This window comes from Pagrus pagrus (genome assembly GCF_965226575.1).
Source record: "Pagrus pagrus genome assembly, chromosome: 8".
NCBI classification, from domain to species: Eukaryota; Metazoa; Chordata; class Actinopteri; order Spariformes; family Sparidae; genus Pagrus; species Pagrus pagrus.
The window spans coordinates 14,366,028-14,382,419 of record NC_140192.1 but is presented as its reverse complement, the minus strand read 5'-3'; the positions used below and the strand labels follow the sequence as shown (position 1 = coordinate 14,382,419).

General features: G+C 41.7%; 2 protein-coding genes across 3 annotated transcripts; both read right to left on the bottom strand.

The window, feature by feature from the left end:
* Nucleotides 1-79: 79 nt before the first annotated feature.
* Nucleotides 80-8,102, bottom strand: tesca (tescalcin a). Its single transcript, XM_084360800.1, has 8 exons — nt 7,862-8,102; nt 6,318-6,387; nt 5,722-5,802; nt 4,368-4,507; nt 2,570-2,631; nt 1,132-1,239; nt 992-1,039; nt 80-893 (listed from the first exon to the last, which is right to left on the bottom strand). Exons 1-8 carry the CDS (start codon nt 7,920-7,922, stop codon nt 801-803), a joined length of 663 nt encoding a protein of 220 aa, XP_084216926.1. The 5' UTR covers nt 7,923-8,102; the 3' UTR covers nt 80-800.
* Nucleotides 8,103-8,244: 142 nt separating this feature from the next.
* fbxo21 (F-box protein 21) lies at nt 8,245-15,709 on the bottom strand. 2 transcript variants are annotated; one of them, XM_084360197.1, is made up of 12 exons: nt 15,462-15,709; nt 14,723-14,858; nt 14,507-14,616; nt 14,203-14,324; nt 13,628-13,774; nt 13,216-13,352; nt 12,974-13,110; nt 11,914-12,093; nt 11,639-11,771; nt 11,334-11,524; nt 11,083-11,240; nt 8,245-9,377 (listed from the first exon to the last, which is right to left on the bottom strand). In XM_084360197.1, exons 1-12 carry the CDS (start codon nt 15,683-15,685, stop codon nt 9,136-9,138), a joined length of 1,917 nt encoding a protein of 638 aa, XP_084216323.1. In that variant the 5' UTR covers nt 15,686-15,709; the 3' UTR covers nt 8,245-9,135. The 2 variants fall into 2 exon arrangements, with proteins under 2 accessions (XP_084216323.1, XP_084216324.1); XM_084360198.1 differs by having other exon boundaries at nt 14,507-14,601.
* Nucleotides 15,710-16,392: the final 683 nt, after the last annotated feature.

Sequence of the window (16,392 nt, the reverse complement as noted above, 5' to 3'; positions counted from 1 at the left end):
TTTACCTAATTAGATTCTTACTTTGTGTGTTTGTTATCAGTTCTTCTGGAAAAAAAGACATCTTACACATGCATTTTTATATTAATGTCTTACATTTATTAATTAATTAATACAATTCAGTGCAAATTCTGTAATAATAAATCTTAGGGAAAGGTAAGTCTAACTGACTCGCTAGCGGTCAAATATAGTTGCTTTTCATGGTAGAACAGCAGTGGTTGGTTACACAGAGTCTCAGAGGAACGGATACATTGAACCTGCCACTATTCTGGAGCTACAGAGGAATGGTATGCGCCCTGGAGTCTCACGCTTGGGATGTTAGCCCTAACAGATGACCCGTGAATGCCAGAGCAGCCACTGAGCACGACTGACTTCATCTGAATTGTGAACCTTTTGACTAAATATAAAGAATCCTTCACATTTACATGCTGGTTACAAAAAGACAGAGAAAGAGGTAGTGTGTTAGTGTGACACCTGATTATTAGGAGTTTGTCAAAAGGTGGGAAAAACATCTATTTGAAATCTGTGACACTTGATACAAAAAGGGATCACAATGCTTTAAAATTGAATTAACAATTTTCTAAAACTGCATCTTTAGGTTTTTAAAACCGTACTCCGCAGCAGATGGTCTTCATACGTCCTATAAAAATGTAATCACATCATGTTATTAGTCTATAATTATTTCCCTCCATCCAAAAAAAATCTTAGTGCATATAAGTGTTTGGCTTCATTCCATTTAAGGACTGGAGAGGTTCTGCTAAAAACAGCAGCAACATTAACATTTCTTTTCAAGAAGAATTCTCTCAAGAGGACGATTTCCCACAGCGCATTGTCGTAGTGTCCACATCCAAAAAGCGAATGTGCATCCTCGACTCCATTTCAAGCCCTTTTAGAATCTGTGGACAGATAAAATGACATCATAAGTAACTGACATTAGAAAAAGAGGGTTTATATGTTTTGATCAGGTGGTAAATAAAGTTGTAAAACTGCAAACCTGTTCAAAATGCTCAAACGTAATTCCTTCATAGAAATCATCCGGGGCCTGAAGTGACAAAGAGACACACAGTTACTTTGCTGCAGATATTCAACTGTGAGAATTTGTTGAAACACTTTAGTTCTGCTAACTTCCATTACCATGTGGGGCACATTTGTGCTCGCCACTTCCAACATGGCAGCATCTGCTATCGCCTTGGCAGCTTCTTGCCCGATGGCTCCGCTTTTTGACAGAAGCTCCTCTACTACCTTGGATGAGAAGAACATTGTTAGTCTTTAAACCCTCATCGGGGTTTAAACAGCATCAGTCTTCAAGCCACATGGGGAAACTTCTGGCATCCAAATAACATCATTAGTAAACTACTGTATGTACAGCAGGCACAAATTTAGCTACTCAGCTGGTTTTGATTAAACAATGCCAAAGGTCACCGGAGGATTGAACGTTGTCCAGCTCATTAACTGATGTCTAGGAAATAATTTGGAAAGCTTGCTTTAGCCTCAATTTCTATCAAAACTGAAATGCTGTAAGTAACGTCACATTTGAATCATCCCTGCTCTGATATGCTCCATTGCAACATTATCTCTCAATTGAAAAAAAAAAAAAAAAAACTCTTCAAATTAAGGAAGCAGGATGCTGTTTTTTTTAAACCAAGATTAAAATGCAACCTCATCAGAACATTGAAGGCTTAAACACCATGAGAGTGAATGAAGTGTAAAGGGAACGGCTCAACAAGAGTCCTTAATTTAACTGGGTTAGGGTTAGGGTTAGGGTTAGCAGGTCTGACTTCATACATTTAGATAACAGCGACACATAAAGTCTGCCAGCTTGTTATTGTACTTTTATTGCTTGCTAACTGCTTGCTGTCAACCCACACTTATTTTGTCTGATTATATCTCATCTATCACTTCTCTGTCTGGGTGTGGACGGACTGCGTGGTTCACCATTGTGTTGCATAGCTGTTTTGCACCTGTTTGGTCGCGACAACTTGAACCTAATACTTTTAGAGTTTACTGACATCATGTAATTGCCAGAATAGCTCAACTATATGTCATCCTGGGCAATAATAGTCAGTAAGCAAATGGCCATGTACACCCTTTTAATTACAGTTTTCCTCAGAGGGTTAAGCATATGAGATTTTAAACGTTAATAAAGCAGCAAACAGCTATTTGCTATGTAAATATATAGAGGAGTGATGGTATCCTGAACAGAGAATGACGTCACTCTCCCTCTGTGTGTGTGTGTGTGTGTGTGTAATTAACTAGGTTACTTTAGTTTTTGTTTTGGCAGCTAGGACGGCCACACGCATGTTTGTGTATGTGAGTCCCTCCCCTGTTCCAACATGGCGGCCTTGTAAGAAACTCTTATGATATAATTGGGTTAGGGTCAGGGTTAGCGAGTAAGCAAGCTTACTTCAGTATATATCTCTGCAAATTCTAAATTGAAAAGCAGCTTTATAATTGTAACTTTGTACAGATTAGTTAATGATGCACATGTTATTAAATGTATGGATATACCATACTTTTTTATCTGGATAGTTTCTTTTCCGAGGCAACTTTAAATCAATGTTTGTTTTCTTACCTTCCTGTATTCCTCCAGAGTGATGGTGCCATCGTTGTCCGTGTCATGCATGTTGAACAGGACTGGGGGACAGAATGGAAATTGTAGTGGTTAGTCGGATTTCTTAGGAAATTTCCATCATCAGAATCAAAGTAGAAAGGATCTCACTAATAGCCCAGAGGAAGTTTTGATTAGAGGAATGTTAATGAAGATGCAGAATAACGAAGCATGTCCCTCTCAGGCCGTGTCAGAACCACCACTGCTGAATGTAAAAAAAAATATATATATATTAAAAAATAAATAAAAATCAGACTGAGGTTATGAAGCACCTTCAAAATGCCACTACTCCCCTTACAGTGACATTTACAAGATGCAGTCCCATGACAACACTTTTCATGTTCAACAGTCATGTGGCACTAACAAGGATAAATGCCGGTTTTCTTCCTCGGGCCACAACAACGACAGTTTGACTGTACTGCAGACATTATTTCTGAGCAGTCGATCGAATGCCAGTTTTAATGTCAAACTGGCTCGTCTTGTTTTGTTTCATCAAGTTCCTGAGGTTGAAATATGTTATTATAACAGCAGGAAGAGCTGTGTTGATTTATGGTCATTGAAGAAAAAAAGAAAATCTAATAAAATGTGTGGGGGGAAAAAAATGTATGAACACAACAGGTGACAACAGAGAAACACAATTCAGATCAATGGTTTGTGTAAAGCCAAGCAGGGCTGGTCATGATCAGTCTTTAGATAGTGCTGATAGTGCTGATTAGAGGATTAAAGAAAGGGTCATGGCTACAATTAGAGACACACCCCAGTTTTCCACATTAGCAGACAACTAGCTATTATACATGACTGGATTAACCTGCTTGGAGGGCAAAAAATGTCACTAGTCACCTAAATCTTCCCCTCCAGCTACCTGCATTTAGCACCGTCCACTCTTATACAGACATTTATATACGTAGCTTGAGTCCTTCATGTACCCACCAACTACAGCACAGCTCTATCATACTGTATGGGTTAGGTGAAGTAGGCCAACCTGCATGAACAAGGAACAACTTGAAACAATGCCTAACTTGTTAATAATTTAAAGCCTTTCATAGGGCAGGAGCGAGCTGATGATATAAAATATCATATCTTACGTAGAACAATGGGAACAATGGCTTCACGCAGTGTCAGTCAATTTGCTTTAATTTGAGTAAACACAAACTCGTTCAGGAATGTGCACCAGTTCAGTATCTAGCCAAAATCTGAGCTTGAAGGGGGCCCTTAGTCTAGCTGCCCACTTTTGACACACCAGGAGTTTGTTTAAGTTATACTGGGAAATGCAGGAAGTCACAAATCACACATGGCAGGCTGAGGGGAAGAAGGTACACCAAAAATCTAAATTCAAAATCGTTCATCCTGAAATAAATCAACATGACAGACTGATTATAATAATGGTATAATAATATCTGAGGCTGAATTTGGGCCTCAAACTGGTGGCTAGAAATGATCCTGATGCACTTGGGTTTGTGAAGCTGCTGTTCTGGCCATGAATATGCACACGGCTCTCCAGTGTCAGCTACCATGCAGTGAGAAATCGACTCAACACACACTTTGTGGTGACTGAAATGAGACATCACTGATTTGTCAGGCTATCTGCTCAGAGTGGGGCACTTTTTTCCTGCTATTTTGTAATGAGATACATGCAAAAGGGAGACACAGGGGAGAAAGCCGCTCCTAGCTCCAAACATGAGAATCTTAGCCAGCCAGTATATCTGCTTCACTTGTATCTAATGTTGTTGTATTAAAAATGAAGTGCAGTGTGTACACTCACAGCGCAGCTTCTCTTTTCTCATGGCTTCCTTCTCTTCATCCGTCGTCTTCAAAGTCGGAGGGCGGAAGTGGGACATGACCATGAGGAACTGCTCGAAGCCAATCTCATTGCAGGAGCCCACCTCATCCTGATGCTGGTTCCTGAGTCACAAACAGAAAAAAATCAACGTTTAGGCATTGTGCATTAAAATTCAACCAAATTGGCTATTTCCATGTCTGTAACTAGATCAATTCTATGCAAATTGCAGAAAAAATTACATTTTGATCATCAGACTGTATGGATTCAATCACACGCAGAGAGATCGCACCAAAAGAGAAAGTTTACCGATGTGTTTTTGCTTTTGGCCCAAAAAGACTTCAGTGCTTGTGAACTACAGTCACATGATTTTATCAGACAGACAGTCTATGTTGTGGTTTGTTCTGTTAAACTAGGCTAAAGTATGAGGAACTGCTTGTTTTAAAATGTCAGCAGCTGTGTCTTTTAGAAATAAAACCCTCAGTTCGACGACATTTCCTTTATTACACATTTTGTTTTTAAATACTGCGCTGCATTTTTCTTGGATGAAGACGAAAACCCTCATCGTCAGCCATCTCAATGCAATAGATGTTTGCCAGCTAGCCTTTTCCCCTCGTTGTCAAACCTTGTGCTAAGCTACGCTAACCTACTGCTGTAGGCAGCTTCCTTGAATGTACTGACGTTAGAGTGGCATCAATCCTCTCATCTAATTATCGGCAAAAAGCAACATTTTCCATGATATCGAACATTTCCCATGAATTATGATGAATTGATAGCGTAAGAATCATGAGAAAGCGAGAAATTCAGTGCTGCTTTTACAGCTTTTGTTTATGCGGCTTATGTCAGGAAGAAATCTCCACCATATTGACGGCAGATACTGCAGAGGTGCAATATGTAAGAACCAACAAATAGTGGCAGCATATCACCAGAGTAACTGCTAACTGCTGCTAGCCTGGCATTCTATTCCATGGCAGGATTGTTACTGTTAGCCAGTTAGCTCAGTCAGCAGTGCAGCTAGCCAGACTAAAAGGGGCTTACATTGCTTGCTCCGGATGATTTTGGTTAGTTTTTGAACTTTTAAAACTAAAATTCTTACATATTGCGCCTTTAATATTTACCATAGAAGTAGGTTGAGAAATAATGTTGCTTAGACAGACTGACCTTTTGATAAGTAGGAATGTTAAAAGACTTCATAAAAACATCATATGATAGAGGTTTGGTTTTGAAAGTGTTTTGAACATATTTGAAATAGTATAATGATACTGCTAATAATATCTGTTAAAATGGCTATTAGCCAGTGGGTGGAGAGAGAGTGTTGGTGTAATTGAACTGTACCCACCTTTTGTCGAAGAATGCATCAACAATTTGCTTTTTGATTGGATTATTGGCGAGGGCTGGTATGCGGTGCAAGTCTTCTTTACTGCAGCGCAGAGAGAAAGAGAAAGTCCATTATCATAAAACAGACACCACAGTACCGGCATGTTTCAACAATACTGAATGTTATTTATGGGGAGTAACTCTAGCTGAAGGTAAACTGTCTAACCTGCTATGTGCAACATGTCTTCCTCGTTTCTTTTTAAAGGGAAGCAACCTGTGATCTATCACGTCCAGCATGTCACTTTGGCAGCTTTGTGTGTGTTTATACATGAATGACGGTGTGTGTACAGTATGTGTCAGCTCTGCGTGTTCCCGGTGCATCGACATATTGTATTTGCCCAATGTGTCTGCGTTTGCATTAGTTCAGCCTGCGTGTGTCACCATATGTTGCTTGTTTGTGTCCGTGCCAGAGATACCAGATATACCCACAATTCATCACTCTAGCCACCAAGCAGGTGCTATTTTATCTTTAGTGGCGACTGCAGAGGCTGAATGGTTTCCATAAAAACCACACGCAGCCGAGCACACATGTGCAGGCATTTGTCTTAAACATTTTACCTTATTGTCTCTTCATTTCCACTCAGCTGCTGGAATCTTTTGTGGAGGTTTTTAATCTGCTCCAGTGAAACTGAGAAGACACCAACAACATGAAGGTATGTCAATGATACACCCATAATTAACCTGCACCCATCAGTAGGCCTCGCACACTCCTTCAATTGTGTTCAACATGCAATGACCCGATACTAAACAGATCATTCTTACTGAAAACTTACACTCACTCTTTTTCTTGGTTTCTTTTAATTGTACTTTACTGGATCATGATTAAAAGGTGAGACTTATTTTCACCGAACTGATCAGGTGCAGCTCTGCCATCAGTTTAATGGCAGAGCAAACACCCTTTGCACTGGTGTGATTGTCTTTTTTATTCCATTTCAAAGCGTTCCTTGAATCATTAACTCACTGTGTGGACTAGTGACTACACACTGAAAGGTCTCGCCGTAATAATCTGACCTGCCTGCTCCCATATCAAGATGGGTTTGGCATTTTCAATTGTTTCGGTAAACACTTGTGTTTATTTTGACCCTTTTCACCCTCTCTCAGGAGCTGCGAAGTGGATGTTTGCAGTAGCAACTGTAGCTGCTGTGTGTACGGAGACGGATATACAGTCTCATGCAGGAGCAAGTTTGTTGGTCGTGTGACTATTACAGCAACTGTGCAGGATCAACACATGCAGATGCAACACACAATTAACTGAAATGACATGGACCAATCAGCCACGTAGAGAAGAAAAACAACAACAGAATCTGAGGGCGGGTATAGGTCAGTTAATGCAATCAAACATTTCATCAGTGTTTCGAAGGCAAAAATCCATAAAAATCTCCACCGGGCCCACAGAGAGCGGGGTCAAAGCCACACCTTGAGGAAACAAAGGTAATAGAACAGTCCAAAGTCTCACCCATCAATAAAGTTGGGCTCAATCTTGGATGCAACCCTTATCCTCCTTACACCAACTGCATGCCTCTGCATGAATAGATTTCCTTTCAGGATCCTGCCCTTTCTAAAAATAGATCCACACACTTTCTGCTGTTGGTGTTTCATTTCTTGATTGAACCTGTCTGTCCACACATGGGATGAAAACAACAGATAAGCTGTGTTAAAGCACCTTGGAATCCAGCTAATGTTACTTTCTGTTAAGCAAGAAGTAGGATTCCAACTCACGGGATGGATTGTTTGCGTGTTTTTACAAAAAAAATGTAGTCCTGTCACATAACAGCACGTGGTTTATTTATAATGACTAGAGTATTGCGCTCAATCACAAATGGTCACATATGAAGCTAAAGCACTGCCTGTTGTTTACTGATCGCAGCAGCATTTAACTTAACTATCATGAACTTTCGTAAAAACTACTTGTCCCAACTACAGTGAGCCCACTGGTTTCCTTTTGTCCATTCATCTGCTTATTATCTCTCATTTCTCATCGCCACCAGACTTTTGCGCCTTAAAACTGAGCGATTTTACGCCAACTGCACCGCGCACTGAATCAACAGTTATATAGATTTTAGAGGAAAAAGGGCTCCTGTTTCATTTTTTTCTTTACTTACATCCAGTTTTATCCTTCAGGTGCTGGTGCTCGTGGTCGGAGCGCGTCTGCGAAGCTCCCATCGCCGCTGCTGTTCCACCGGTGCGTCAGGACGCACGATCTGGTTCGACTGGCTCAACTTTCGTGCGCCGCCGCGGATTAACGCGCTGCTGTGGGCAGGTCACTGCAACTGTAGTCTACTGCCGGTGTCCTGGAAGCATGTGGCATCCTCAAGGTCCTAAAACCACACAGCCTGTGGATAAATCAGCTGACGTCTTCAGTTTTTTTTTCTTATTTTTTTTTTTCCTTTTGGTCAGTTTTCGTCAGTAAATCGTGGCGTTGTGCTTTACGAAAGAAGATGAATGATTATGGTTCAGCAAAATAAGTCAGAGAGAAGCTAGAAAAAAAACTTGAAACGCTTTATTTTGTTGTAATTTCGCCAAAGCTCAGAGTCATTTCTGTTTCAAGTCAGTGGTCTCACTATTGTTTGTTCTCCCCCCCATGAACAGCTCAGCAACACTGATGAGCCATGACATCCTACATGTTTCACTTGTAAATATACAGAAACAAAAACGATAATCTAGAAATGTGAAAGTTAAACTTCCATAAGTGCATGAAACTTGATTAAAAGATGGGGATTTAATAGTCAATTTACAAAGTCTTTCTTTATAGTCTTCTGTGTGGCACTGTAACTGCAGGTTTGGACTATACTGTATGCTGGGGGCTTGTTCGACTGGTCCTGGGTGCAGGGAGGTGTGGTCAGGAACTGGGGGCGCTCTGGGTAAAGGAGCATTCCTTGGTATTAGGTAAAGGGAGATTTACAGCACCTGGACACCCATCCTGAACTTACTCGTCCACTTAACTGTGTGTTTAGTCTATGTTCCTTTTTTTCTTTTTTCTTCAAGGTCTACTTGCATTATTTTTGCAAACTCAGTCTCCTGCATCCTGGATAATGGACAGCCAGCTAGGCCTTATCACTCCACGGTTAGAGCTTTGTTTTCTCAACAAATACACTGTGGTATTTAGTATGTATCAAATCTGTAGCTATCTTTGCAGCATGCTTCCAGACTATTTGGTCTTTTCCCAGACCTTTCCAGGAAATGTTAAAAATACCAGACCTGCACATGAACATGACTGTGGCACAAACCCACATTTGACACCAAATCATCAGTTTCTGAAAATACTGTATACTGGAGTATGTGCAACAAAGCGGCAGCTAAGTGGATTGTGATTTAAGAATGGGTGACCAGCGATTGGTTAGCCGGGGTCGGCAGGGTGTCGGACACGGCTGCTTTGCTACATGGGCATGGCTTGGTGGTTGTTTTGGTCTGTGGCAGAAGCCTGCTCCTGGTTTCCAGAGCTAGGAATCAGTCTGTGGTAAAGCTCCTGCACCGTGCCCAAAGTTTCATCCATGTCCTCCGGGTATCGTGTCTGCAGTTCTTCGTTGGCAGCATAGTGGGTGTCGGCAAACTCGGAGAAGTAGCGTCCCACCTCGGGGTGGCCGATCTCCAGGGGGGCTGAGTGGGGCTCCAGGTTCTCTGAGGAGCAACAATGGAAACGTGTGACATTCTGATCAGAGAGAATGTGCATGAACAGTTGAGACGAGGAATGAAAGACGAGGTCAGTCAGACAACTCACATACTGAAATTGTTTGTTTATCAAGAAAATGTCTCATCAGTTCCAGCATAGCAGACTGAGCAGCAGATGAGAGCACGGAGGCCGATCAACATAAATTCCCCTCAGGGTTCGTAGAGAACAGAAGCTGCAGGCGAATGTTGAGGTGGCGGAGAGAGCAGAGATGACACATACAACTCTAAAGTTGGAACGCTGTGCGAGACTTAAATAAAAACAGAGTGCAATCATTTGCAAACAAACAGTGTCTACCGAGCCCCTGAAGTAATATCCTTTATACAATCATGTGTTTGACAAAGTGGTGAACCTCGCCCCAGCCTTGCTTGTGAACGACTGAGCCTTGCGAGGATGCCCTTTCATACCCAATCATGATCCGATCACCTGTCATCAGTTAACCTGTTTTTTTTTTTAGCAATCCACAACTTTCCCAGTCTTTTATTGCTCCTGTCCCAACTTGTTTGAAAAGTGTTGCAGGCATAAAAAAAGTTAACAGTGGTAAAGCATATATTTAAAAAAAAAAAAAAAAAAAAAAAAATCTATATAGTTGATGAGTTAAACCATTAAATAAATTGTCTTTGTACCGTTTTCAATTTAGTATGTCACAAAGGATAAGAAAATTATCACAATCTGCTTTACTTATGTTCCAACAGCGTCCCGACTTTTTAGAAATCAGGGTCGTTAAAACAATGGCAGCCCTGTAGCAGCATCAGCAGAGTGAAGCAGCAGAGTGAGCAGGTAAGCACAGGGTAATATAGGCATCGGCCTTTAAGGGAGCAGCGCTCTTAAGTGTGGAAAAATGTATAAGTGGACAAAAAGGGTGATGCAGCACCACTGAAGTTTTCACCTTGAATCAGCTTGCATGCTTTGGCTGTCAGTCTTTTAAACTAATGGACTAATATATAAACACTTCTGGATCAATATCTACAGTATAAACTCCACATGACACTGCATTACGAAGCTTAATAGCAAGATACTGCAAAATCTGAGAAAGATCATCTCTACTGGCACCTACCGATGTGCCAGTACACATAACAGGGATTTATTTTTCCAAAATGCAGTTAGAATAGTTTAATTGCCCATGTACGATTTTGTCTCTATGAAATGAAGAACTGAAAACTTCAAGCTTTTCTGCGTTTGTGGTAATGACTTCCACCGGTCTTATGAACGAACAGTTTCCTTTTTATCTGTTTTTAATAGTAGATAACATTCCAATTCGTTATATGCTCAATAAGGTTATATGCTTTTATCTCATTTCTTCCAAACGACCAGTAACACTATGTGCACAAAGTGTGCTTGCAACATTAGAGTGTCAGTTCTGAACATTTTTAAGTCTGTCACTCTCGGAAATGCTTCTTGTTACACCTTCTTGCAACAGCGAATACACATAATTGGGAACTTTGTGGCTTCGACAAATCCAGATTTATTTTTCAGGCTGCTTAACTTGATTTATTAGCAGGTGCCGCCTGGAAGGTGCAATGATACGTTCCTTCCCAAGATCATTTATCAGACTTGTACATATTTGCGATGATTTATTTTTCATCACACAACCTGCAAAGATTCGTTCACCATGATTCATCACCCTCATCGTCATGTGGTGTATATGATCCGTACCCTGTGCTGCGTAGCGACAGGTTCCATCCTGTACGAGGACGTTGTAGAAAGGCTGGTTGGCCCCGTTGGACAGCTGGTGGACCCTCATGGTGGTGATCCACTCCTGACTCATGGTGCACTTTGGGTCCCAGCCGTAGATCACACAGTTATAACCCGACCTGGTGGGGGAGGTCAAAAAGGACAGATACACTTAAGTGTTAGTAAGAGATGTGTTAACAGAGAAGAGGATTGCTGTGCCACACTTTTCTCACCTTTTGTGTTTCATGATGAGGCCGACTGAATACTGGACCTCCAGGTGTTCTGGAGCGCTACGCTTCTTCACCTCAGGCGTAACAGGATGTTTCTTGTGCTGGATGTGCTCCAGCGTGTGCTGCACCAGGTAACCCACTGCCCCATGCTGGGAGGGGTCCAACGCCTGAATGTGCTGCAGGATGTCTAGCACCTGGGACAGAGCACAAACGTCAGTGGACAATGTGGTGAGGTGAAATTACTATAGGCTGAATATGATTTATACTCTTTACAACTATATTCGAGCTTTAGGTTTAGGTTTCCTGACCTTTTCTGGCCAGATGCCCAGGTGGAAGTAGAGGCGAGCCTGCAGCAGCAGGTACTGCACATTATCTGGGTTGATAGTGAGGTAGAGATCCAGAGAGTCTCTCAGCAGCTGGTAGGATTTCTCATTACCCTCCCTGAAAGACACCACAATGCAGTGTAAGGTAACTCGACCAGAACATGACATTACATTTATTAATTTAATTCTAGCAACAATTGAATGGTATCAAACAATTTAACCCCTTTTTAGACAACAGTCAGGTGTTATGCTTCTCTTACCCTCTTTTGCCAATGTTCAGCAGGTTTCCCACCATCCTGAGTAGCACCTCTGTGGTGCTGATGGCACTGTAGTAATCTGCCGTCACCTGGTGGCCAATGAGGTACTCGCACTCCTTGGCGGTCAGCTGCTTGCCTTTGCCAAACGCATCGATGTAGACAAAGTCATAGATGTCCTCACTCCTGCAGGAACGCATTGAAATACTTTGAAAATGTAAATGTTTTTAACAAAGATCCATCATAAATCATGTCTTCATAATCAAAGGTAGCTTTTTGTTATGACCTAGCTGACTAACATCAAAAACGGAATGAATCAAGGATGTATAGTAGGATTTTGACTAGGGATGGAACAACCAAAGATTTTAAATCGCAAATCACAGGATAAGTTCATCGTAGTGAACTTTCATTTTCAGGATAATCGCAAATATACTCAAGAGTCTAGCTTGCTGACGTGCAGTCCTACATTATACTGATGTACAGTATTTGGAGTTGGGGACAAGTGGGATCTCGCATTTTTCAAGTAACTCCAAACAGATGGATTGCAAACTAAAGAACAACAGGGAGATGAGGTGTCCGCCTGCAGGACCTTCCAGAGGAAGGTGTCAGGTGAACTAGCACCTCCACTTTGCAGTCCCTTCTCCGAACGGAGCTGTTTCTTTCTCATTTTAAAAGTATGTTTACATAAAGAAGATGTGTCCTGTCTGTGATGCAGTAAAGATATGTGTTTGTTCACAACATGTAATGTAAAGTGACTTATATGACTTGTATTATGTGTGATGGCTGAATAAAACTACTTAATACTTCTACTTGCAAATATTGATGCCTCTTGAATACCTCCAATTCAAGTTTATAGTGTTTAGGGCATCCAAAATCTACTAAAAACAAGACGGATTGTGCTTTAAAAATTCTGGTTTCTTTTCTTACTCAGATAACATGACAAGAATAAGAACTGTTATTCAAGCTCAACTCTCTTTGTGGGATCATTACAGTAAGTGTGTCAATGAAAGCTCTACTGTTAGACAATATTAAGAGGAATTTTGGAGTTATTCATTTCAAACCGCACCCTCTTGGTTTTTGGCACCAGCGCAGCAAGAAGTGATTGGGAAAGTTGACAGGCTCCAACTGAACACCCAGCTTCCGGGCTAATGTCATGTAGAGGACAGAGAGGCTTATGGGAATGCCTGTATGGCGTAGTAGCACCTACATGAAAAACAAGAAGGGCAAGTCAGTTCTGAAATTAAAATTATTAAGAAGTGATTGAGAAGCTTGTGACATAAAATACACATCATTTCACAGAGGATCTACCTGGTGGATGTAAGAGTTGAGAGGGTTGTAGTAGTCGAACTCGTTGCCTTTGTATTGAAGCTGCTCATACAAGACTGAGTTTAGGGCACACACCACTTGCCTCTGGAGCTCAAAGTCCTCAACCACAAGACAGTCACCTACATCGTACAAAAGAAAAGAAACTTCATAAGAAATTTGGCAGAAAAAGGAAAATATCGATGTTGACACATTTGCCCAAATACACTGGTATTGATTTGTGTTCAAACTGTGCTGGGAGTGAAAGCCCATGCCTTCAGGCTTTAAGTGTCTAGGGCTGATGGATTTTGGGGGGAAAAAAAAACAAAACAAGTGGGCGCAAGGATAAGAGGAATAATAACAAAAACTCCCCAAAGGTAACTTTTCTTTTGGAGTTTGGCTGCTTCTGAAATCCTACCTTGAGCGACACGCAGGCTGGGGTGAGAGGAGTTCTTGATTCTCAGCATCTTCTTCACTTTCTCTGCAATCTCATCCAGCTGGGCTGATATGCTGCCCAGTGTTACATCAGCCAGTGGGTTACAATACTGGTCCACAAGTACAGCACCTAGAGACCAAGAGAGAGAATGCATGATGAAAGGCTGAATTTAAAAAATAAAAAGACACAGAAGAAACAAAAATTAGACAGCGAATTGCTGTCGTGCAAAGTGGTAACACTGCTTCTATTACAACAAACACTTCAACCACAAAAACTAATCAACATAAAGATACTGTATTTACTCTTTGCATAGGCTAAACAGGACACAGGGCAACTTGAGTTGTTTAACAGGAAGTCTGTATTCATGCTGGGGATCGACCGATATGGTTTTTCAGGGCCGATACTGATGAGACTATTAATAATCAAGGTGACCAATAAGAGATATACATTTGCAGAATGATGACATTTTTGTGAAATAGAAAACCCACACTTTCAATGACCAGAAAAACACTGAATATCGGATCCTTTAACCGGTGAATCCCTAATTCATGCCTCACCCTCTAAAGAAGACTGCTGATCTGCAGGCTGCTCCAGGAAGGTCTTCAAACTCTTCAAGATGTTCTGTTGTCTCAGGAAGTAAAGGATTTTCTTTGCATAGTACTTTAAGGTCAAGCTTTTCCTAATGCAGAGCAGAACAGAAGAGAGAGAAGTTAATGGTCCAACAGTGCAGCACAACTAAAGCTTTTACAATTACAGAAGCCTCAGAGAGGATTAACGAGATTAACAAACACCCAAACCCATTAATGACCCTCCTGTGTGGCAAGCATCGAGGTTTGACTGTGGGCACAGCGTTGCACTCACCTCTTGTCAGAGTTGAGTATGAAGAGGAGCTCATCCTCACAGAAGTGCTCTGGCATCCCGAGTGACTCGATCTCTGCAAAGCTGTCTCCCAGCACCTGGCCAACGCAAGGCTGCGTTACAGATCTCTTGGTTAGTACGGTTATCATTGTCTTGCACAAACATACATCCATGCATGAAAAAGGCCAGCCATTTTCTGGATTACAAACGATTACTTACGACTTCTGTGAAGAATCTCTTTGAGATCGATTCCACCGTCCTTCGTATTTGTATTCCAACTCTGTGGCGCGTTCTGTATTCTCTGAGCCAGTCACAGCACTCGTTCTGACGGTAAAACCTCTGCAGTCTTGGCCATCTGTTGATGAAGGCAGCAACACTTTTGTTTCAGTCACACTTTTGGACATGCACAGAATTAGTTTAGCAGCTGACTGTCTGAAGCAGCATGTGACACGTCACTGAAACAGTTTGCCATCCTGCTGCAGACATGGTTTCGTCTTTGCACACACAAAAGCAATCAGGAGAGTATCAGCCAAGTCAGCCAGGAGGAGGGCTCAGACTTTGGCAAGAGCTGCACTCTCCTGTACTTCACAGGCGACATGCAACATTCAAGGTCACACCAATTCATTTTTAAGCTGTTCGGGGGTAAAATGGAGTATGAGCTGCAGCCTGTGAAATATCGAAACGCTCTGATTTGCATCCTTCAGAGTGGCCTGAAGAGGAGAAGCTTGCCACTGGCCTGGCGTGATGATGAATTTGGTGCATCAGCAGATTGTCAGCGGCTGACAGCTGCCTGTGAGTCCGCAATACACGAAACCACCTTTGAGAAGAGAATGAGCCATTTAAGGCTCCGAACAAGACAAATAAAACATGGGCAGGGAGACCAGTTGTGGCAGATAGTGGGGCAAACCCACCAGAAGCCAGAACTCCGAAGGAATGACACACAAAAAAATCATAGCACCTGAGTTTGTACTGGTGTCCCCAGACCTTCCCCCTTCCATGGCAAACGTCGTGCAGCCGCTTGCAGCAGCAGGAGACGTTACAAATGTCGACATGTTTGAGGACAGGGAAGCACAGGATGTGTTCGAGCAACTCGGTCGGCAGGTCGGTCAGTCTTTTAGTGTGGGGCTCGGAAATAATCCCATTTAGACTTGGTTGTCCCTCTCCGGCTACAGACGTCGCCATCTTTACTGTTTACCCCGATTACCTCATTGCCTAGACCCCGCCCCTTTATGGCGCAGGGGGGCAGAGCTATGGGCGGGGCATATGAGGTGCAGTGCATTGTGATTGGTTGTTAGGTCAAGAGGAAGAGAGAAGCTGTGCTACGTTCAAGTAACTCGAATACTGCAGGTTTTGTTTTATTTAGGGTTTCTAATGACAAAATACAAGGAATTTACAGAGAGCAATGTACAGTTAAGTCTTTAGAAGTTAAATGGTACGCAGGAAAAGTCATAATATGTCCTTGTCAACAACTAGATTTTTCTTCTATGATTTTTTTTGCAACTAAATCATATTTCCATCACTTTATAATCTGCCAGTTACACTCTCAGGCTCTAAGATGTCAGAAAATGGTGAAAAATACCTATTGCAATTAAGTTGTTTTCTCCAAGTTAATCTCATTGTGATCTGCAGCAAACTCATGATTCAGAAGCTGGGATTTAGGAATGCTTGGCGTTTTTGCTTGAAAAATGAACTAAGTTTCTGTCAATTTACATTTGATTTGTACTGACTGTACAAAGGGTACTATGAATTTCAGACAAAATTAATGTTCCCTGCCCCAAAGAGGCTCCTCTCTGTCAGTACTTTACTATCTTCAATGTCCGGTACAGCGATACTCCAACATTCTGTATGGCACGTGAATGCAGCATTGTTTTTTTTAGCTAACTAATATG